We start from the raw sequence: 24,337 nt of genomic DNA on the forward strand, positions 1-24,337 counted from the left end.
ATCGTTTTGGTAAAAAATTTCTGTCCCAATTTACCGTTGCGGTCTTAAGAGTTCTTATGGGGAAATAAACTCTACGGTTTTAAGAGTTCTTACTTGGAAATAAACTCTACGGTCTTAAGTGTTCCTATGGGGAAATAAACTCTACGGTCTTAAGCATTTGTTTTGACATTTTGTTAAACTTCAATGGAATTGTTGTGTAGAAAAATATACACACTATACTCTTGCTATTTAAGAGTCAAGTTAATACCAGAGGATGTCCGTGTTCTTAGAGATACGTTCATTAGTTTTTTGTTAAGTAATTCCCAGATGTTAGCTCTTGGACCCGGCTCTAGACGTTCACTTCTATAACTTCACTCTTATAACAATGCTACTAACAGTCCAATTTCCCTGAGATTTAAAACAGTCATATTTTAGACTTGGTAACTTTATTTTCTTTTCTTACTGAGTTTCAGCTCCTGGTCTCCACCTTAGTTTACTCGCGTAACTTCGCTACTATTAGCCCAACTTTCGCCGAATTTAAAACTACTGTATTTCAGACGTAGTAAACGAGATAAAGTTACCGAGGTTATCTTGAGTTTATTTCAGGGCTTAGCATCCCCGCGGCCCGGTCCTCGACCAAGCCTCCTTTTGGCTACACACGAAGCAGCCTATTGCAGCTGTCTAACTCCCAGGTACCTATTTACTGCTAGGTAACAGGGGCATCAGGGTGAAAGAAACTTTGCCCATTTGTTTCCGCCTTCATCGGTGATCGAACCCAGAACCTCAGGACAACGAATCCGAAGCCCTGTTCACTCAGCTGTCAGGCCCCGAGCTCTAGCTCTCGTCCTCTTGCCTTTGCTTGTATAAGTTCGCTAATAGCAGTTCAATACCCAGGAAATTTAAAACAGGTGTATTTCAGACTTACTCAGAAGAGAAAACAGTAATAGAAAGTTTAAGCTCATGGCTTAAAGAGACATAGATTAGGTTAGGTGTTTAGGTTCTGTTGGCGATTATTTGTATTTGTAGTACGTGGGTGAAGCATTTATAGCGTTGTGGTTCGAACAAAAGTCGTCAGTGAAGCACTTGTTCCGGAAGTGTTCGAACATCATCATTTGTGAGTCGTGTGTTAACCGTTTTTCATTCATAAACAGGAGGTTTCGGGGTGCATGGAATCACTTTTGGGTCTTTGTTTGGAGAACGGGCTGACACACTACTCACAACTGATGACGTTACAACATGTCTCAAACAAGTGCTTCGCTGACGACTTTTGTTCGAACCACAACGCTGTAAATGCTTCACCCACGTACTATATACACAAATAATCGCCAACAGAATGTAAACACCTAAGCTAACCTAACCTATGCCTAAATATGCACAGTATGCTAATATATAACAGGAAATTTCTCAAAAATAAATTAATATTATTATGAATGAATATTATGTTAAAATTCATGAATACGCCAGAGGGGTCGACCGCTGGATGTAATGGACTTCATTCAGGGACGGGTTGCCTGGTGAGGTGACAGTGTCACGTGCTCCCTGCGCCTGTGTGAGGGGCCAGGCTCTAGCTCTGGTCCCCAGTAGGGTGAAGTGACCGCCACGAAGTGATGCCACCTAGTGGCTGGGAGCCATAACAGCCAGGCACCTTCACAGACTCACCCAGAAATTGGCGTTTCATTACATTCAAAACTGTTATTTTTATTATTTATTACGTTAGCGATTTATTTTCAACTAGATATTTGTACATCTATTTTGTTGGTCTTCCAGGAATGGCACTACTGTCTATGTGTATCAACCTGATGCAGGAGCAGATGGTGAAGAAGATTCAGTACATGATGACTGCCCTCGGCCTCAAGGATGAGGATATTGACCCAATGGAGAAGTACAAGGTTTGTGACCAGTCTCCTTGGTAACACTTTGGCTTATATGTTGTACTTGTACTTTGTGGCTGATGGAAGCTGGCGGTAATGGTGTCTCGGAGGTTGACATACTGAGTGGCAGGGTTGATATACTGAGTGGGAGAGTTGACATACTGAGTGGCAGGGTTGACATACTGAGTGGGAGAGTTGACATACTGAGTGGGAGAGTTGACATACTGAGTGGGAGAGTTGACATACTGAGTGGGAGAGTTGACATACTGAGTGGGAGAGTTGACATACTGAGTGGGAGAGTTGACATACTGAGTGGGAGAGTTGACATACTGAGTGGGAGAGTTGACATACTGAGTGGGAGAGTTGACATACTGAGTGGGAGAGTTGACATACTGAGTGGGAGAGTTGACATACTGAGTGGGAGAGTTGACATACTGAGTGGGAGAGTTGACATACTGAGTGGGAGAGTTGACATACTGAGTGGCAAGGTTGAGATAGTGAGTGGGAGGGTTGACATACTGAGTGGGAGAGTTGACATACTGAGTGGGAGAGTTGACATACTGGGTGGCAAGGTTGACATACTGAGTGGGAGAGTTGACATACTGAGTGGGAGAGTTGACATACTGAGTGGGAGAGTTGACATACTGAGTGGGAGAGTTGACATACTGAGTGGGAGAGTTGACATACTGAGTGGGAGAGTTGACATACTGAGTGGGAGAGTTGACATACTGGGTGGGAGAGTTGACATACTGAGTGGGAGAGTTGACATACTGAGTGGGAGAGTTGACATACTGGGTGGCAAGGTTGACATACTGAGTGGGAGAGTTGACATACTGAGTGGGAGAGTTGACATACTGAGTGGGAGAGTTGACATACTGAGTGGGAGAGTTGACATACTGAGTGGGAGAGTTAGTATGTCAACTCTCCCACTCAGTATGTCAACTCTCCCACTCAGTATGTCAACTCTCCCACTCAGTATGTCAACTCTCCCACTCAGTATGTCAACTCTCCCACTCAGTATGTCAACTCTCCCACTCAGTATGTCAACCTTGCCACCCAGTATGTCAACTCTCCCACTCAGTATGTCAACTCTCCCACTCACTATCTCAACCCTCCCACTCAGTATCTCAACCCTCCCACTCACTATCTCAACCCTCCCACTCACTTTGTCAACCTTGCCACTCAGTATGTCAACTCTCCCACTCAGTATGTCAACTCTCCCACTCAGTATGTCAACTCTCCCACTCAGTATGTCAACTCTCCCACTCAGTATGTCAACTCTCCCACTCAGTATGTCAACTCTCCCACTCAGTATGTCAACTCTCCCACTCAGTATGTCGAGTGGGAGAGTTGACATACTGAGTGGGAGAGTTGACATACTGAGTGGGAGAGTTGACATACTGAGTGGGAGAGTTGACATACTGAGTGGGAGAGTTGACATACTGAGTGGGAGAGTTGACATACTGAGTGGGAGAGTTGACATACTGAGTGGGAGAGTTGACATACTGAGTGGGAGAGTTGACATACTGAGTGGGAGAGTTGACATACTGAGTGGGAGAGTTGACATACTGAGTGGGAGAGTTGACATACTGAGTGGGAGAGTTGACATACTGAGTGGGAGAGTTGACATACTGAGTGGGAGAGTTGACATACTGAGTGGGAGAGTTGACATACTGAGTGGGAGAGTTGACATACTGAGTGGGAGAATTGACATACTGCGTGGCAAGGTTGACATAGTGAGTGGGAGGGTTGACATACTGAGTGGGAGAGTTGACATACTGAGTGGGAGAGTTGACATACTGCGTGGCAAGGTTGACATAGTGAGTGGGAGGGTTGACATACTGAGTGGTAGGGTTGAAATACTGAGTGGGAGAGTTGACATTCTGAGTGGTAGGGTTGACATACTGAGTGGGAGGGTTGAGATAGTGAGTGGCAGAGTTGACATACTGAGTGGCAGAGTTGACATACTGAGTGGCAGAGTTGACATACTGAGTGGCAGAGTTGACATACTGAGTGGCAGAGTTGACATACTGAGTGGCAGAGTTGACATACTGAGTGGCAGAGTTGACATACTGAGTGGCAGAGTTGACATACTGAGTGGCAGAGTTGACATACTGAGTGGCAGAGTTGACATACTGAGTGGCAGGGTTGACATACTAAGTGGGAGGGTTGACATACTGAGTGGCAGAGTTGACATACTGAGTGGCAGAGTTGACATACTGAGTGGCAGGGTTGACATACTGAGTGGCAGGGTTGACATACTGAGTGGGAGAGTTGACATACTGAGTGGGAGAGTTGACATACTGAGTGGGAGAGTTGACATACTGAGTGGGAGAGTTGACATACTGAGTGGGAGAGTTGACATACTGAGTGGGAGAGTTGACATACTGAGTGGGAGAGTTGACATACTGAGTGGGAGAGTTGACATACTGAGTGGGAGAGTTGACATACTGAGTGGGAGAGTTGACATACTGAGTGGGAGAGTTGACATACTGAGTGGGAGAGTTGACATACTGAGTGGGAGAGTTGACATACTGAGTGGGAGAGTTGACATACTGAGTGGGAGAGTTGACATACTGAGTGGGAGAGTTGACATACTGAGTGGGAGAGTTGACATACTGAGTGGGAGAGTTGACATACTGAGTGGGAGAGTTGACATACTGAGTGGGAGAGTTGACATACTGAGTGGGAGAGTTGACATACTGAGTGGGAGAGTTGACATACTGAGTGGGAGAGTTGACATACTGAGTGGGAGAGTTGACATACTGAGTGGGAGAGTTGACATACTGAGTGGGAGAGTTGACATACTGAGTGGGAGAGTTGACATACTGAGTGGGAGAGTTGACATACTGAGTGGGAGAGTTGACATACTGAGTGGGAGAGTTGACATACTGAGTGGGAGAGTTGACATACTGAGTGGGAGAGTTGACATACTGAGTGGGAGAGTTGACATACTGAGTGGGAGAGTTGACATACTGAGTGGTAGGGTTGACATACTGAGTGGGAGAGTTGACATACTGAGTGGGACAGTTGATATACTGAGTGGTAGGGTTGACATACTGAGTGGGAGAGTTGACATAGAGAGTGGGAGGGTTGACATACTGAGTGGGAGAGTTGACATAGTGAGTGGGAGGGTTGACATAGTGAGTGGGAGGGTTGACATACTGAGTGGGAGGGTTGACATACTGAGTGGGAGGGTTGACATACTGAGTGGGAGGGTTGACATACTGAGTGGGAGAGTTGACATACTGAGTGGGAGAGTTGACATACTGAGTGGCAGAGTTGACATACTGAGTGGCAGAGTTGACATACTGAGTGGCAGAGTTGACATACTGAGTGGCAGAGTTGACATACTGAGGGGCAGAGTTGACATACTGAGTGGCAGAGTTGACATACTGAGTGGCAGAGTTGACATACTGAGTGGCAGAGTTGACATACTGAGTGGCAGAGTTGACATACTGAGTGGCAGAGTTGACATACTGAGTGGCAGAGTTGACATACTGAGTGGCAGAGTTGACATACTGAGTGGCAGAGTTGACATACTGAGTGGCAGAGTTGACATATTGAGTGGGAGAGTTGACATACTGACCCCCTCCCCGCTCAGCTCGTTGTCGCCGTGTGGGGGCTTCGTGGGCGGCTGCCGGAGTGTGATGCTCCTTAGGACAGTCCTCTGTCCTTTTCTAGCCTTGTGCTCCTGCTGCCGTCCTCTCCAATTCTGCTGGGCACCTTTTCCTTTTCCTTCTGTTTCGATTTTCTCCCCCCTCTTCTCCTATCTGCTTGCCGTTTCCTGCCGACCTTTTGCTCGTTCTGGTTCTTCCATGGACTTCTTCTATTTTGACGCCCGGGTGCTTGAGGAGGCATACTCTTGCACCCGTAGAACTGCAGTACCCGACGTCGAGAGCGAGGGGAACCTTTTATTGTCAATCCCCACTTCGTCACTGAACCCGATCTCGACGGACTGTCGGTTTCTTAAGGTGGCGTTTGTGGGGCGTATACTCATGACGCACCCCTAGGAGGCCCCGGCAAGATCGGCGATAGCTTCTTGTTGGGTGTCCGGCCTCTAATTGTGGCTCCATGGTGGGTGTGGGGGCACATTCGTGAGTGAATTCTTCTTTTCGTCAAGATAACCCCTGTTTCGGCTGCTTCTGGCTTACCTTCTCAGGCTCGTGGGGTGGGCGACCAAGCCCCCGAGTCTGTCCGTATTGGAAGACCGGGCTCTGTAGCCTCCGCTGCATTGAGCCCCGACCTTGCTCCTCCTTTGGCCTCTCTGACTCCTTCCCCTGGCTCCCCTCCCTCCTCTGTGGTTGGGTCGAGCCCCAAGCCCCCAGTGGTGACTACCTCGTCCCCTGGCGCGGCTCCTTCTCTAGTTGTAACTACTGCGCCTTTTAACCCCTCTCTCTCTGGGGGTTCTCACCGCCGTCCTCGTCACGGCCGCCCTCGCTCGATTCCTTCCAGTTCTGCTACCTATCAAGCCTTGTTTGGTCCCGCTTCGTGGGCCAAATATTTTGATCTCCTCCCTCTTGATTCTGCGCCTCCTGACGATTTCTCCCTTCATCGACATCTCATTGATTCCGTGGATGCCTCCATTACTTTCAACCCCACTCGTCTCGGTACACGTGTCGTTGCTGCTCCTTCTCAGGATGCCGCTTCCCGCTTGGCTGCCTTATCCTGCCTTGGCGAGACCCCCGTTCGGGTCTCGAAGAACGCTCAGTTGAATGCCAGTGTTGGCACTATTTTGCTCCCACCCCATGTTGCAACCGGTGTTCGGGACCTGCGCGACTGCCACGACGATATTCGACACATCCTCGCTGCCCAGGGCCATTCTATTCTCCAGGTGGACACGTTTACTCGTCCCCCTCGTGGTAGTCGCCGTCATCCCCTCCGGGTTGTGAAGATTACCTTTGATGGTCGGACCCTTCCACCCTCTGTCATTCTTGCTGGTGCCAGGTGCTCTGTCCAGGAGTACATTCCTTCTCCTCGGCTCTGCAACAAGTGCTGGAGGTTTGGGCATGGTGCCCTCCGCTGCTCCGGGACTGTATCTCTCTGTCCTTTGTGTGGTGGCGAAGGTCACTCTAAGTCGGAGTGCACTTCTCCCCAGGCTCGTTGCCTCAACTGCGGTGAGGCCCATCCTACCTTCTCCCGTGCGTGTGTCCATTACAAGCTTGAGGCAGCCGTCCTCAAACTGAAGCACCGGGAGCGTTTATCTTTTCCTGAGGCGTGGCGCCAGGTTCGCCGGCTCCCGCCTTATGCTAATATCTCTTATGCTCGCGTGTTGCGCTCTTCCTCTCCTCGTCCTTCCCGCCTTCCTCAGACTCACAACCGTTTCCGGGCCTTGGACCCTGATGCGCCCACTGCCCCCTCCTCTGTTCCTTTGGGTTCTCTCCCGAAGGATCCTCCTCCTGGTCCTCTGTCTGGGGTTCCCCTTCCTTCTACCCGGTCTGTCGTGTCTTCTGTGTCTTCTTCCTCGTCCCCCTCCGATCCTCCTTCCCATCCTCTTCCTCCATCTATCGGCTCTCCCCACCGCCTGTCGGTGCGGGCGGATGTCCATCGCTCTCCTAACGGCCGTCGTGTGTGCTCTCGTTCGGCTTCTCCTGTTGAGACACTGGAATCCGTTGCCCGGTACGTAGTTGCTGGGACACCGGTCTCTTTAAGTCAGAAGCGTAAGCCTGGCTCCTCTCCTTCCTCTTCCCCGGCGGGTAAGAAGGCTTCGCTTTCTTCCTCAGCTCCTCCTTCTGGCTCTGTTGCTCCTTCCCCTCCCGTTTCAGTGCTTGCGCCCCCTGTTCCTGCTATGGAGGTTTCTTTGGCCCCTGCTTCCCTTTCGGTTGCTGCTCTTGCTGGGGTGCGCTCCCCTCTTTCTACTCCCCCTCCTCCTGCTGCTGTCCTTGACGGCTCTCCTTGACGGCTCCTCTCCGTTGTCTCCTCCTCTTCATCCTCCTCCTCCTCCTCCTCCTCCTCCGGACCCTGCCCGCCCACCTCTGATCTGTTCTCCCGTTTCCTTCCCTCCGTCTTTGCTCAGTTTACCCATGCCCCCTAACCCTGACTTTGCTGACCCTGATATTCTTTAACGTGCTCTGTTGCTCTTTCGCATTTGTTTCTTCCTTGTTCTCTGTTTTTGTCCTTTCTCTTCTCGTCGTTGTCCATTCTTCAATGGAACGTTCGAGGTTATTACGCCAATTTCCTTGAACTCCAACTTCTGATTTTGCGGTTTTCGCCCCTTTGTGTCTGTCTCCAGGAGCCAATGCTTGGTGCTCGTCCTGGTCGTTTTCGTGGCTATTCCTTTCTCTCCCCCTCCCCCCCCCAGCCATTGCTGGGGCTTCTAATTCTTCTGCTCTCTTGATTCGGGCTGATGTTCCCTTTGTTCCTTTACTTTTTCCTTCGCCTCTCCATTGTTCTGCTGCTCGTATCTTTGTGGGGAAATGGTACACAGTTTGTTCCATTTATCTCCCCCCGAGTGTCCCACTCTCTCTTCCTGATTTGAAACACCTCCTGGACTCCTTGCCGGAGCCTGTGCTCCTGCTGGGTGACTTCAATTGTCGTCATTCTCTTTGGGGTGACGTTCTGACGAATACCCGGGGTCGCCTCCTTGAGCCGTTTCTCCTCTCTTCTTCCCTGTCTCTTCTGAATTCTGGTGAGCCCACTCATTTGGACTCTCGGACTCGCACCCTTTCTTGTCTTGATCTTTCTCTCTGCTCTTCTTCTCTTTACTTAGATTTCACGTGGCAGGTTCTTGATGACCACCATGAAGTGATCATTTCCCCATCCTTGTTTCCTTTTTCTCTTTTCGCCCTTCCCTCTCTTTCCCTAGGTGGCAGTTTGCTAAGGCAGACTGGACCCTATTTACCCTCAGTGCTGCTCTCCCTGACCTCTCCCTTCTGCCTCTCTCTCGCGCTCTGCTCCTTTTTCATGACACTGTCTTCAACGCTGCCCTCCGCTCTATTCCTCGCTCTTCCTCTCGGGGTCCACGGAAGTGCGTTCCCTGGTGGAATGCGGACTGTGCTCGGGCTGTCCGCTGTAAGCGTGCAGCCTGGAAGAGGCACCACCGTAGGCAGACGACCGATTCTTTTCTTTTCTTTCGGAAAGCGAGTGCGGTGGCCCGTAGGGCCATCCGTATGGCTAAACGTGAATGTTGGGCATCTTATGTCTCAACAATTACGTCCGAGACCCCTCTGGCCCAGATCTGGAAGCGTATCCGCAAGATAGCGGGTAAGTTCGTTCCCGATGTTTCACCGGTCCTTCACCTCCATGATACTCTTGTGGCGGACCCGTTGCAGGTCGCTTCCAAACTGGGTTCCCACTTTTCTTCTGTTAGCTCTGGTCTTCATCTTCCCCAATCTTTCCTTCTTCGTAAACCTGTCCTTGAGTCTCGTCCTTTAGATTTCTGCACTCATCTTCAGCTTCCCTATAATGATCCCTTCTCTCTCTCTGAACTTCGTTCTGCCCTGGCCCTCTGCGGTTCAACGGCGGCGGACTCCGATGGTATTCATTATGAGATGCTTCGCCATCTCCCTCCGAGCACGTCTCAGTATTTACTGAGTCTGTATAATCGGATCTGGGAGTCGTCGTCAGTCCCTGAGGACTGGCTCGATGCCGTTGTCCTCCCTGTTCGCAAACCGGGGTCTCTGGGTACTTCCCCTAAGGACTTTCGCCCTATTGCTCTCACAAGTTGTGTCTGCAAACTCTTTGAACGTATGGTTAACGTTCGTCTGATGTGGTTCCTGGAACACCATCACCTCCTCTCCCCTTCTCAATTTGGTTTCCGCAAGTGCCACAGCACGACAGATGTCCTGGTGAACTTGGAGGTCTATATTCGTACTGCTTTTGCTGCGAAGACCTCCGTTATTGCCGTCCTTTTTGACCTAGAAAAGGCTTACGGCACCACTTGGCGTTATCATATCCTATCTCAACTTCATTCTTTTGGCTTTCGTGGTCATCTCCCTCTCTTTCTCCGCAGCTTCCTCTCTCGTCGTTCCTTTTGGGTGCGCCTTGGTACCGCTCTCTCTCCCTCTTTTCAGCAATACGAAGATGTGCCCCAGGGTAGTGTTCTGAGCACTACTCTTTTTTCTTGTTGCCCTCAATGGTCTTCTTTCCGCTCTTCCTTCTGGTGTCTTCTCCGCTCTCTATGTCGATGATCTTACCCTTTGTTGTCAGGGTGATGATTCGCCTCTCCTTCAACGCCGGCTTCAACTTGCAATTGATGCCGTGTCGTCTTGGGCCACAGGTCATGGCTTCAAGTTCTCTACTTCTAAGACTTGTGCCATGACTTTTACGCGGAAACGGGTTGTTCTTCGTCCCTCTTTGTCACTTTATGGTCATCCCCTTGAATACAAAGATTCCGCGAAGCTTTTGGGGTTATTCCTTGACACTCGTTTGTCTTGGTCTCCCCATATCTCTTACCTCCGTGTTGAGTGCTCTAAAGCCCTTACCCTCCTTCGGGTCTTGTCCCATACTTCTTGGGGGGCAGATAGGCGCACTCTCCTTGCTTTACATTCCTCTCTCGTCCTGTCTAAGCTCGATTATGGTTGCCCTGCTTACTCGTCTGCTTCTCCTTCTACTCTTCGCCGTCTTGATGCTTTGCACCATACTGGGTTGCGCCTCAGTTCTGGTGCCTTTCGTTCGACTCCCATCCTTAGCTTATATGTTGACACTGGCTTCCTGTCTCTCCGGGACCGCCGTGATCGCTACTGTCTTCGCTATCTTGCGCGGTCCTTGCAACATCCTTCCTCTCGCCTCTGTCGTGCTTTAACTTTTACCCCTCCTGCGGTTCCTGTTCCTCTTCACCACCTCCCTCTTTCTGTCCGGTTATCTCGCCTACAGGATTCTCTCTCCGTTCGTATTTCTGATGTTTCTCCTCGTGTTGTTCCTTCTTTGCCCCCGTGGAGGGTCCCTCTTCCGCGGTTTTGTACTTCTTTGACCCGTATCACTAAAGCTTTTACCCCCTCCTACGGTTCTCAAACGCCTTTTCCTTGAGCACTTTTCTTCTCACTCCCGCTCCGTTTCTGTCTTCACCGATGGGTCTAAGTCAGCGGACGGTGTTGGCTACTCTGTTGTTTTTCCTGATCGCACTTATGTGTCGCTTGCCTCCGGAGACTAGCATCTTTACAGCGGAACTTTATGCTATTCTCTATGCTCTTCGTCTCCTGCTTTCTCGTTGTCAGTCTTCCTTTGTGGTTGTTGTTGACTCTCGTAGTGCCCTCATGGCTCTCGGGTCCTTTAATCCGGTTCATCCAGTAGTTGTCGAGATCCAGCATTGGCTGTTTCTCGTTCACAGTAAATTTAAGTCGGTTGAGTTTTGTTGGGTTCCCAGCCATATTGGTGTGTCTTTAAATGAGCGTGCGGATGCTGCCGCTAAGGAAGCTGTCCGCTCTTGTCCCATCTCTCGTAAAGGCATTCTGTATTCCGACTTTTACCCGGTTATCCATTCCTCAGTCCTTACCCTGTTGGCAGGCTTCTTGGTTGTCTGTTACTGGTAACAAGCTACGTACTCTTAAATGTTGTGTTTCCTCGTGGCCGTCCTCCTTCCACCGTAACCGGCGGTGGGAAACAGCTCTGGCGAGGTTGCGTATTGGCAATACTCGCTTAACCCATGGTCACTTGATGGAGCACCGCCCTGCTCCTTATTGTCCTAGTTGCATTGTCCCTCTTAGGGTCGTGCATGTCCTTCTTGAATGTCCTGACTTCCAGGACGAGCGTGTGTCTTGCTTTCCGACCGCCCCTCGCGGTCACCTGTCCCTCGATAGAATTCTTGGTGACTCGGATACTTTTGATCTCGTTCGCCTTAAGCGTTTTTGTTCTCGTATTGGCATCCTTGGTGATATTTAGCGCCCTCTGATTATTTTGCGTATTTGATGGTGCTACATAGCCTTCCCGGTTTGGTGCCTTCTTTTGATAATTACTTACTTACTTGACATACTGAGTGGGAGAGTTGACATACTGAGTGGGAGAGTTGACATACTGAGTGGGAGAGTTGACATACTGAGTGGGAGAGTTGACATACTGAGTGGGAGAGTTGACATACTGAGTGGGAGAGTTGACATACTGAGTGGGAGAGTTGACATACTGAGTGGGAGAGTTGACATACTGAGTGGGAGAGTTGACATACTGAGTGGGAGAGTTGACATACTGAGTGGGAGAGTTGACATACTGAGTGGGAGAGTTGACATACTGAGTGGGAGAGTTGACATACTGAGTGGGAGAGTTGACATACTGAGTGGGAGAGTTGACATACTGAGTGGGAGAGTTGACATACTGAGTGGGAGAGTTGACATACTGAGTGGGAGAGTTGACATACTGAGTGGGAGAGTTGACATACTGAGTGGGAGAGTTGACATACTGAGTGGGAGAGTTGACATACTGAGTGGGAGAGTTGACATACTGAGTGGGAGAGTTGACATACTGAGTGGGAGGGTTGACATACTGAGTGGGAGGGTTGACATACTGAGTGGGAGGGTTGACATACTGAGTGGGAGGGTTGACATACTGAGTGGGAGGGTTGACATACTGAGTGGGAGAGTTGACATACTGAGTGGGAGAGTTGACATACTGAGTGGGAGAGTTGACATACTGAGTGGGAGGGTTGACATACTGAGTGGGAGGGTTGACATACTGAGTGGCAGGGTTGACATACTGAGTGGCAGGGTTGACATACTGAGTGGCAGGGTTGACATACTGAGTGGCAGGGTTGACATACTGAGTGGGAGAGTTGACATACTTAGTGCTAGGGTTGACATACTGAGTGGCAGGGTTGACATACTGAGTGGGAGAGTTGACATACTGAGTGGGAGAGTTGACATACTGAGTGGCAGGGTTGACATACTGAGTGGGAGAGTTGACATACTGAGTGGGAGAGTTGACATACTGAGTGGGAGAGTTGACATACTTAGTGGCAGGGTTGACATACTGAGTGGCAGGGTTGACATACTGAGTGGCAGGGTTGACATACTGAGTGGCAGGGTTGACATACTGAGTGGCAGGGTTGACATACTGAGTGGCAGGGTTGACATACTGAGTGGCAGGGTTGACATACTGAGTGGCAGGGTTGACATACTGAGTGGCAGGGTTGACATACTGAGTGGCAGGGTTGACATACTGAGTGGCAGGGTTGACATACTGAGTGGCAGGGTTGACATACTGAGTGGCAGGGTTGACATACTGAGTGGCAGGGTTGACATACTGAGTGGCAGGGTTGACATACTGAGTGGCAGGGTTGACATACTGAGTGGCAGGGTTGACATACTGAGTGGCAGGGTTGACATACTGAGTGGCAGGGTTGACATACTGAGTGGCAGGGTTGACATACTGAGTGGCAGGGTTGACATACTGAGTGGCAGGGTTGACATACTGAGTGGCAGGGTTGACATACTGAGTGGCAGGGTTGACATACTGAGTGGCAGGGTTGACATACTGAGTGGCAGGGTTGACATACTGAGTGGCAGAGTTGACATACTGAGTGCTAGGGTTGACATACTGAGTGGCAGGGTTGACATACTGAGTGGGAGGGTTGACATACTGAGTGGGAGAGTTGACATACTGAGTGGGAGAGTTGACATACTGAGTGGCAGGGTTGACATACTGAGTGGCAGGGTTGACATACTGAGTGGCAGGGTTGACATACTGAGTGGCAGGGTTGACATACTGAGTGGCAGGGTTGACATACTGAGTGGCAGGGTTGACATACTGAGTGGCAGGGTTGACATACTGAGTGGCAGGGTTGACATACTGAGTGGCAGGGTTGACATACTGAGTGGGAGAGTTGACATACTGAGTGGCAGGGTTGACATACTGAGTGGGAGAGTTGACATACTTAGTGGTAGGGTTGACATACTGAGATGGAGAGTTGACATACTGAGTGGCAGGGTTGACATACTGAGTGGGAGAGTTGACATACTGAGTGGGAGAGTTGACATACTGAGTGGGAGAGTTGACATACTTAGTGGTAGGGTTGACATACTGAGTGGGAGAGTTGACATACTGAGTGGCAGGGTTGACATACTGAGTGGGAGAGTTGACATACTTAGTGGTAGGGTTGACATACTGAGTGGCAGGGTTGACATACTGAGTGGGAGAGTTGACATACTGAGTGGCAGGGTTGACATAATTAGTGGCAGGGTTGACATACTGAGTGGCAGGGTTGACATACTGAGTGGCAGGGTTGACATACTGAGTGGCAGGGTTGACATACTGAGTGGCAGGGTTGACATACTGAGTGGCAGGGTTGACATACTGAGTGGCAGGGTTGACATACTGAGTGGCAGGGTTGACATACTGAGTGGCAGGGTTGACATACTGAGTGGCAGGGTTGACATACTGAGTGGCAGGGTTGACATACTGAGTGGCAGGGTTGACATACTGAGTGGCAGGGTTGACATACTGAGTGGCAGGGTTGACATACTGAGTGGCAGGGTTGACATACTGAGTGGCAGGGTTGACATACTGAGTGGCAGGGTTGACATACTGAGTGGCAGGGTTGACATACTGAGTGGCAGGGTTGACATACTGAGTGGCAGGGTTGACATACTGAGTGGCAGGGTTGACATACTGAGTGGCAGGGTTGACATACTGAGTGGCAGAGTTGACATACTTAGTGCTAGGGTTGACATACTGAGTGGCAGGGTTGACATACTGAGTGGGAGAGTTGACATACTGAGTGGCAGGGTTAACATACTGAGTGGGAGAGTTGACATACTTAGTGGCAGGGTTGACATACTGAGTGGCAGGGTTGACATGCTGAGTGGGAGAGTTGACATGCTGAGTGGGAGAGTTGACATGCTGAGTGGGAGAGTTGACATGCTGAGTGGGAGAGTTGACATACTGAGTGGCAGGGTTGACATACTGAGTGGGAGAGTTGACATACTGAGTGGGAGAGTTGACATACTGAGTGGCAGGGTTGGCATACTGAGTGGGAGAGTTGACATACTTAGTGGCAGGGTTGACATACTGAGTGGGAGAGTTGACATACTTAGTGGCAGGGTTGACATACCGAGTGGCAGGGTTGACATACCGAGTGGGAGAGTTGACATACCGAGTGGGAGAGTTGACATACCGAGTGGGAGAGTTGACATACCGAGTGGCAGAGTTGACATACCGAGTGGCAGAGTTGACATACTGAGTGGTAGGGTATATATGTTGAATTGCTGGAAGTTTGATATACTAAAGTATTAGAGAGTAGTGAAACTGAGCTGCTTGTTCCCTGGCCAACAGTACAAGAAGAGTGAGATGGGGACGGTGGTGGAGACCCACAAGGACAGGGATGGTAATAAGCGACTCAGTCTCATGAACACTAATGAGGGAGAATCCACAGCCAGTAAACCTCCCACCTACTCCAACATCAAGGAGGAGCTGGAGGATGCTTAGTCTTCAACCATTACCAGCAACCTTCCCACCTACTCCAACATCAAGGAGGAACTGGAGGAACACCACCACTAACCTCTCCAACACCTGCCTCAAACGTTGTGTGTTACTGGACTTGTAAGAATGAACGAACACCAAGGTTATGATCTCTCACAAACCCCAATGTACTTATTATAAATAAATAAATAAATAAAACAAAGTGTATTACATATAGTGTCCAATGGTTGTGTTGTGTGGTTGTTCAACACCGAGTTTGTATTTTCTGCTATAGAGTGTAGTGAGGGAGAGAGCTGTATGATTGATATTATTTGTAAATTATAAATTGTTATACACTCAAAAGAGTATTTGGGTACATTGTTTATACTTATAATATTTAATGCAATTAATTATATAAATTGACCTTCGCAATCCTCAACAGGTAGTCATCGTGATGTATATTAACTAAAATTATAATATATTGGAAGGCTATGTTTAGTCCTTACGCAAGATAAATATATTTGCAATTTTCTGGGAACAAAATAAACATACTCTAGTATGTTGTTATTATATGTATACACAACTAGAACTTTGGTTTTCATTCCCGATGTGTACGAAATGCTGTAGTTATTACAAGTTCTTGGTTATGTATTATCTGAAGTGAACAACACAGAACAACCAACTATATAATTGTTTTGTGAAGAACATTAAATAAAGACACAAAAAATGGAAAGAGGAGTTTTAATACCTAGGTTGTGCATAAAGAAGTAGCTGTAGTGAGCTCAATACCCTCTACAACACGCTCGGACGGTGGACGCGACCCACCCACCACCCAGGATAGTGGCAGGAAGGCTAGTGGGACGCCACCCACCACCCAGGATAGTGGCAGGTAGGCTGGTGGGACGCGACCCACCACCCAGGATAGTGGCAGGTAGGCTGGTGGGACGCGACCCACCACCCAGGATAGTGGCAGGAAGGCTGGTGGGACGCCACCCACCACCCAGGATAGTGGCAGGTAGGCTGGTGGGACGCCACCCACCACCCAGGATAGTGGCAGGAAGGCTGGTGGGACGCCACCCACCACCCAGGATAGTGGCAGGTAGGCTGGTGGGACGTGACCCACCACCCAGGATAGTGGCAGGTAGGCTGGTGGGACGCGACCCACCACCCAGGATATTGGCAGGTAGGCTGGTGGGACGCGACCCACCACCCAGGATATTGGCAGGGAGGCTGGTGGGACGCGACCCACCACCCAGGATATTGGCAGGGAGGCTGGTGGGACGCGACCCACCACCCAGGATATTGGCAGGTAGGCTGGTGGGACGCCACCCACCACCCAGGATAGTGGCTGGTGGGACGCGACCCACCACCCAGGATAGTGGCAGGGAGGCTGGTGGGACGCGACCCACCACCCAGGATATTGGCAGGTAGGCTGGTGGGACGCCACCCACCACCCAGGATAGTGGCTGGTGGGACGCGACCCACCACCCAGGATAGTGGCAGGTAGGCTGGAGGGACGCGACCCACCACCCAGGATATTAAATCACTGCACATCCTCTCATGTGAACCTCTCAAACCAAAGGACCAAAGGACAAAAAACAATGTGATTTTCACAGCTGGCGGGCAAAAATCGCGATTTTCGCCGCTACCAGCCAAAAATAGCGCGATTTTTGCCGCTAGCGGCAAAAAACCATGCGATTTTCGCAGCTGGCGGGCAAAAATCGCGATTTTCGCCACTACCGACCAAAAATAGCGCGATTTTCGCCGCTAGCGGCCAAAAACCGTGCTATTTTCGTCGCTAGCGGCCAAAAATCGGGCGATTTTAGCCGCTAACTGCCGAAAACCGCGCTATTTTCGACGCTAGCGGCCAGAAACCATGCGATTTTTGCAGCTGGCTGGCAAAAATCGCGCGAATTCCGCCGCTACCTGCCAAAAACCGCGCGATTTTCGCCGCTAGCGGCCAAAAACCATGGGATTTTCGCAGCTGGCGGGCAAAAATAGCGCGATTTTTGCCGCTACCGGCCAAAAACCGCGCGACTTTTGCCGCTAGCGGCCCAAAACCATGCGATTTTTGCAGGTGGCGGGCAAAAATCGCGCGAATTCCGCCGCTACCTGCCAAAAACCGCGCGATTTTCGCCGCTAGCGGCCAAAAACCATGGGATTTTCGCAGCTGGCGGGCAAAAATAGCGCGATTTTTGCCGCTACCGGCCAAAAACCGCGCGACTTTTGCCGCTAGCGGCCCAAAACCATGCGATTTTTGCAGGTGGCGGGCAAAAATAGCGCTATTTTCGCCGCTACCGGCCAAAAACCGAGCGATTTTCGCCGCTACCGGCCAAAAATAGCGCGATTTTCGCCGCTAGCGGCCAAAAACCGTGCGATTTTCGCCGGTAGTAGCCAAAAATCGGGCGATTTTTGCCGCTAACGGCCGAAAACCGCGCTATTTTGCGCAAAAACCATGCGATTTTCGCAGCTGGCGGGCAAAAATCGCGATTTTCGCCGCTACCGGCCAAAAATAGCGTGATTTTCGCCGCTAGCGGCCAAAAACCATGCGATTTTCGCAGCTGGCGGGCAAAAATTGCGATTTTCGCCGCTACCGGCCAAAAATAGCGCGATTTTCGCCGCTAGAGGCCAAAAATCGTGCGATTTTCGCCGTTAGCGGCCAAAAATTGCGCGATTTTCGCCGCTAGCGGCCAAAAATTGCGCGATTTTCGCCACTAGCGGCCAAAAACCATGCGATTTTTGCAGCTGGCGGGCAAAAATAGCACTATTTTTGCCGCTACCGGCCATAAATCGCGCGATTTTCGCCGCTAGCGGCCAAAAACCATGCGATTTTCGCAGCTGGCGGGCAAAAATTGCGATTTTCGCCGCTACCGGCCAAAAATAGCGCGATTTTCGCCGCAAGAGGCCAAAAACCGTGCGATTTTCGCCGCTAGCGGCCAAATATTGCGCGATTTTCGCCGCTAGCGGCCAAAAATTGCGCGATTTTCGCCGCTAGCGGCCAAAAACCAAGCGATTTTTGCAGCTGGCGGGCAAAAATAGCGCTATTTTTGCCGCTACCGGCCAAAAATCGCGCGGTTTTCGCCGCTAGCGGCCAAAAACCGTGCGATTTTCGCTGCTGGCGGGCAAAAATTGCGATTTTCGCCGCTACCGGCCAAAAATAGCGTGGTTTTCGCCGCTAGAAGCCAAAAACCGTGCGGTTTTCGCCGCAAGCGGCCAAAAACCATGCGATTTTTGCAGCTGGCGGGCAAAACTAGCCCTATTTTCGCCGCTAACGGCCAAAAACCGCGCGATTTTCGCCGCTAGCGGCCAAAAACTATGGGATTTTCGCAGCTGGCGGGCAAAAATCGCGATTTTCGCCGCTACCGGCCGAAAATAGCGCGATTTTCGCCGCTAGCGGCCAAAATTCGGGCGATTTTTGCCGCTGACGGCCGAAAACCGCGCTATTTTGGGCAAAAACTATGCGATTTTCGCAGGTGGCGGGTAAAAATCGCGATTTTCGCCGCTACCGGCCAAAAATAGCGCGATTTTCGCCGCTACCGGCCAAAAACCGCGTGATTTTCGCCGCTAGCGGCCAAAAACCATGCGATTTTCGCAGCTGGCGGGCAAAAATCGCGATTTTCGCCACTACCGGCCAAAAAGAGCTCGATTTTCGCCCCTAGCGGCCAAAAACCGTGCGATTTTCGCCGCTAGCGGCCAAAAATCGGGCGATTTTCGCCGTTAGCGGCCAAAAATTGCGCGATTTTCGCCGCTAGCGGCCAAAAATTGCGCGATTTTCGCCGCTAGCGGCCAAAAACCATGCGATTTTTGCAGCTGGCGGGCAAAAATAGCACTATTTTTGCCGCTACCGGCCATAAATCGCGCGATTTTCGCTGCTAGCGGCCAAAAACCATGCGATTTTCGCAGCTGGCGGGCAAAAATTGCGATTTTCGCAGCTACCGGCCAAAAATAGCGCGATTTTCGCCGCTAGAGGCCAAAAACCGTGCGATTTTCGCCGCTAGCGGCCAAATATTGCGCGATTTTCGCCGCTAGCGGCCAAAAATTGCGCGATTTTCGCCGCTAGCGGCCAAAAACCAAGCGATTTTTGCAGCTGGCGGGCAAAAATAGCGCTATTTTTGCCGCTACCGGCCAAAAATCGCGCGGTTTTCGCCGCTAGCGGCCAAAAACCGTGCGATTTTCGCAGCTGGCGGGCAAAAATTGCGATTTTCGCCGCTACCGACCAAAAATAGCGTGGTTTTCGCCGCTAGAAGCCAAAAACCGTGCGGTTTTCGCCGCTAGCGGCCAAAAACCATGCGATTTTTGCAGCTGGCGGGCAAAACTAGCGCTATTTTCGCCGCTAACGGCCAAAAACCGCGCGATTTTCGCCGCTAGCGGCCAAAAACTATGGGATTTTCGCAGCTGGCGGGCAAAAATCGCGATTTTCGCCGCTACCGGCCGAAAATAGCGCGATTTTCGCCGCTAGCGGCCAAAATTCGGGCGATTTTTGCCGCTGACGGCCGAAAACCGCGCTATTTTGGGCAAAAACTATGCGATTTTCGCAGGTGGCGGGTAAAAATCGCGATTTTCGCCGCTACCGGCCAAAAATAGCGCGATTTTCGCCGCTACCGGCCAAAAACCGCGTGATTTTCGCCGCTAGCGGCCAAAAACCATGCGATTTTCGCAGCTGGCGGGCAAAAATCGCGATTTTCGCCACTACCGGCCAAAAAGAGCTCGATTTTCGCCGCTAGCGGCCAAAAACCGTGCGATTTTCGCCGCTAGCGGCCAAAAATCGGGCGATTTTCGCCGTTAGCGGCCAAAAATTGCGCGATTTTCGCCGCTAGCGGCCAAAAATTGCGCGATTTTCGCCGCTAGCGGCCAAAAACCAAGCGATTTTTGCAGCTGGCGGGCAAAAATAGCGCTATTTTTGCCGCTACCGGCCAAAAATCGCGGGATTTTCGCCGCTTGCGGCCAAAAACCGTGCGATTTTCGCAGCTGGCGGGCAAAAATTGCGATTTTCGCCGCTACCGGACAAAAATAGCGTGATTTTCGCCGCTAGAGGCCAAAAACCGTGCGATTTTCGCCGCTAGCGGCCAAAAACCATGCGATTTTTGCAGCTGGCGGGCAAAACTAGCGCTATTTTCGCCGCTAACGGCCAAAAACCGCGCGATTTTCGCCGCTAGCGGCCAAAAACTATGGGATTTTCGCAGCTGGCGGGCAAAAATCGCGATTTTCGCCGCTACCGGCCGAAAATAGCGCGATTTTCGCCGCTAGCGGCCAGAATTCGGGCGATTTTTGCCGCTGACGGCCGAAAACCGCGCTATTTTGGGCAAAAACTATGCGATTTTCGCCGGTGGCGGGTAAAAATCGCGATTTTCGCCGCTACCGGCCAAAAATAGCGCGATTTTCGCCGCTACCGGCCAAAAACCGCGTGATTTTCGCCGCTAGCGGCCAAAAACCATGCGATTTTCGCAGCTGGCGGGCAAAAATCGCGATTTTCGCCACTACCAGCCAAAAAGAGCTCGATTTTCGCCGCTAGCGGCCAAAAACCGTGCGATTTTCGCCGCTAGCGGCCAAAAATCGGGCGATTTTTGCCGCTAACTGCCGAAAACCGTGCTATTTTCGACGCTAGCGGCCAGAAACCATGCGATTTTTGCAGTTTGCTGGCAAAAATCGCGCGAATTTCGCCGCTACCTGCCAAAAACCGCGCGATTTTCGCCGCTAGCGGCCAAAAACCATGCGATTTTCGCAGCTGGCGGGCAAAAATAGCGCGTTTTTTGCCGCTACCGGCCAAAAACCATGCGATTTTTGCAGCTGGCGGGCAAAAATAGCGCTATTTTCGCCGCTACCGGCCAAAAACCGCGCGATTTTCGCCGCTAGAGGCCAAAAACAATGCGATTTTCGCAGCTGGCGGGCAAAAATAGCGCGTTTTTTGCCGCTACCGGCCAAAAACCGCGCGATTTTCGCCGCTAGAGGCCAAAAACAATGCGATTTTCGCAGCTGGCGGGCAAAAATCGCGATTTTCGCCGCTACCGGCCAAAAATAGCGCGATTTTCGCCGCTAGCGGCCGAAAACAGTGCGATTTTCGCCGCTAGTGGCAAAAAACGGGCCATTTTTGCCGCTAACGGCCGAAAACCGCGCTATTTTGCGCAAAAATCATGCGATTTTTGCAGCTGGCGGGCAAAAATCGCGATTTTCGCCGCTACCGGCAAGAAATAGCGTGATTTTCGCCGCTAGCGGCCAAAAACCATGCGATTTTCGCAGCTGGCGCTCAAAAATTGCGATTTTTGCCGCTACCGGCCAAAAATAGCGCGATTTTCGCCGCTAGAGGCCAAAAACCGTGCGATTTTCGCCGCTAGCGGCCAAAAATTGCGCGATTTTCGCCGCTAGCGGCCAAAAACCATGCGATTTTTGCAGCTGGCGGGCAAAAATAGCGATTTTCGCCACTACCGGCTAAAAATAGCGCGATTTACGCCGCTACCGGCCAAAAACCGCGCGATTTTCGCCGTTAGCGGCCAAAAATCATGCGATTTTCGCAGCTGGCGGGCAAAAATCGCGATTTTCGCCGCTACCGGCCAAAAACCGCGCGATTTTCGCCGCTAGCGGCCAAAAAATATGCAATTTTCGCAGCTGGCGGGCAAAAATTGCGATTTTCGCCGCTACCGGCCAAAAATAGCCCGATTTTCGCCGCTAGCGGCCAAAAACCATGCGATTTTCGCCGCTAGCGGCCAAAAATCGGGCAATTTTTGCCGCTAACGGCCGAAAACCGCGCTATTTTGCGCAAAAACCATGCGATTTTCGCAGCTAGCGGCCAAAAACCGTGCGATTTTCGCCGCTAGCGGTCCAAAATCGGGCGATTTTTGCCGCTAACGGCCGAAAACCGCGCTATTTTGCGCAAAAACTATGCGATTTTCGCAGCTGGCGGGCAAAAATCGCAATTTTCGCCGCTACCGGCCAAAAATAGCGCGATTTTCGCCGCTACCGGCCAAAAACCGCACGATTTTCGCCGCTAGCGGCCAAAAACCATGCGATTTTCGCAGCTGGCGGGCAAAAATCGCGATTTTCGCCGCTACCGGCTTAAAATATCGCGATTTTTGCCGCTAGCGGACAAAAATCGGGCGATTTTTGCCGCTAACGGTGAAAACCGCGCTATTTTGCGCAAAAACTATGCGATTTTCGCAGGTGGCGGGTAAAAATAGCGATTTTCGCCGGTACCGGCCAAAAATAGCGCGATTTTCGCCGCTACCGGCCAAAAACAGCGCGATTTTCGCCGCTAGCAGCCAAAAACCATCCGATTTTCGCAGCTGGCGGGTAAAAATCGCGATATTGGCCACTATCGGCCAAAAAGAGCTCGATTTTCGCCGCTAGCGGCCTAAAACCGTGCGATTCTCGCCGCTAGCGGCCAAAAATCGGGCGATTTTTGCCGCTAACAGCCGAAAACCGCGCTACTTTCGACACTAGCGGCCAGAAACTATGCGATTTTTGCAGCTTGCTGGCAAAAATCGCGCGAATTTCGCCGCTACCTGCCAAAAACCGCGCGATTTTCGCCGCTAGCGGCCAAAAACCATGCGATTTTCGCAGCTGGCGGGCAAAAATCGCGATTTTCGCCACTACCGGCCAAAAAGAGCTCGATTTTCGCCGCTAGCGGCCAAAAACCGTGCGATTTTCGCCGCTAGCGGCCAAAAATCGGGCAAAAATCAAAAACCGGTTTTTGGCCTCTAGCGGCGAAAATCGCGCTATTTTTGGCCGGTAGCGGCGAAAATCGCAATTTTTGAGCGCCAGCTGCGAGAATCGCACTGTTTTCGGCCGCTAACTGCCGAAAACGGCGCTATTTTCGACGCTAGCGGCCAGAAACCATGCGATTTTCGCAGCTGGCGGGCAAAAATCGCGCGATTTTTGCCGCTACCGGCCAGAAACCATGCGATTTTTGCAGCAGGCGGGCAAAAATAGCGCTATTTTCGCCGCTACCGGCCAAAAACAATGCGATTTTCGCAGCTGGCGGGCAAAAATCGCGATTTTCGCCGCTACCGGCCAAAAATAGCGCGATTTTCGCCGCTAGCGGCCGAAAACAGTGCGATTCTCGCAGCTGGCGCTCAAAAATTGCGATTTTCGCCGCTACCGGCCAAAAATAGCGCGATTTTCGCCGCTAGAGGCCAAAAACCGGGCGATTTTCGCCGCTTGCGGCCAAAAATTGCGCGATTTTCGCCGCTAGCGGCCAAAAACCGTGCGATTTTCGCCGCTAGTGGCCAAAAATCGGGCGATTTTTGCCGCTAACTGCCGAAAACCGCGCTATTTTGCGCAAAAACCATGCGATTTTCGCAGCTAGCGGGCAAAAATCGCGATTTTCGCCGCTACCGGCCAAAAATAGCGTGATTTTCGCCGCTAGCGGCCAAAAACCATGCGATTCTCGCAGCTGGCGCTCAAAAATTGCGATTTTCGCCGCTACCGGCCAAAAATAGCTCGATTTTCGCCGCTAGAGGCCAAAAACCGTGCGATTTTCGCCGCTTGCGGCCAAAAATTGCGCGATTTTCGCCGCTAGCGGCCAAAAACCATGCGATTCTCGCAGCTGGCGCTCAAAAATTGCGATTTTCGCCGCTACCGGCCAAAAATAGCTCGATTTTCGCCGCTAGAGGCCAAAAACCGTGCGATTTTCGCCGCTTGCGGCCAAAAATTGCGCGATTTTCGCCGCTAGCGGCCAAAAACCATGCGATTTTTGCAGCTGGCGGGCAAAAATCGCGATTTTCGCCACTACCGGCCAAAAAGAGCTCGATTTTCGCCGCTAGCGGCCAAAAACCGTGCGATTTTCGCCGCTAGCGGCCAAAAATCGGGCGATTTTTGCCGCTAACTGCCGAAAACCGTGCTATTTTCGACGCTAGCGGCCAGAAACCATGCGATTTTTGCAGCTTGCTGGCAAAAATCGCGCGAATTTCGCCGCTACCTGCCAAAAACCGCGCGATTTTCGCCGCTAGCGGCCAAAAACCATGCGATTTTCGCAGCTGGCGGGCAAAAATAGCGCGATTTTTGCCGCTACCGGCCAAAAACCATGCTATTTTTGAAGCTGGCGGGCAAAAATAGCGCTATTTTCGCCGCTACCGGCCAAAAACCGCGCGATTTTTGCCGCTAGAGGCCAAAAACAATGCGATTTTCGCAGCTGCAGGCAAAAATCGCGATTTTCCCCGCTACTGGCTAAA

At 51.0% G+C, this 24,337-nt stretch overlaps 1 protein-coding gene across 5 annotated transcripts in view; it reads left to right on the plus strand.

Annotated features, from left to right (window-relative positions):
• LOC123774932 (TWiK family of potassium channels protein 7) overlaps positions 1-15,906 on the plus strand; it is a 114,694-nt gene extending 98,788 nt beyond the window's left edge. For all 5 annotated transcript variants that reach the window (XM_069318995.1, XM_069318996.1, XM_069318998.1 and 2 more), the window contains 2 exons: positions 1,747-1,868; positions 15,048-15,906. In XM_069318995.1, the coding sequence (XP_069175096.1) occupies positions 1,747-1,868; positions 15,048-15,200 (275 nt within the window). In that variant the 3' untranslated portion in view covers positions 15,201-15,906. The remainder of the gene's footprint in view (positions 1-1,746; positions 1,869-15,047) is intronic.
• Positions 15,907-24,337: the final 8,431 nt, after the last annotated feature.

This window comes from Procambarus clarkii, chromosome 92 (genome assembly GCF_040958095.1).
Source record: "Procambarus clarkii isolate CNS0578487 chromosome 92, FALCON_Pclarkii_2.0, whole genome shotgun sequence".
In the NCBI taxonomy this organism is placed as follows: domain Eukaryota; kingdom Metazoa; phylum Arthropoda; class Malacostraca; order Decapoda; family Cambaridae; genus Procambarus; species Procambarus clarkii.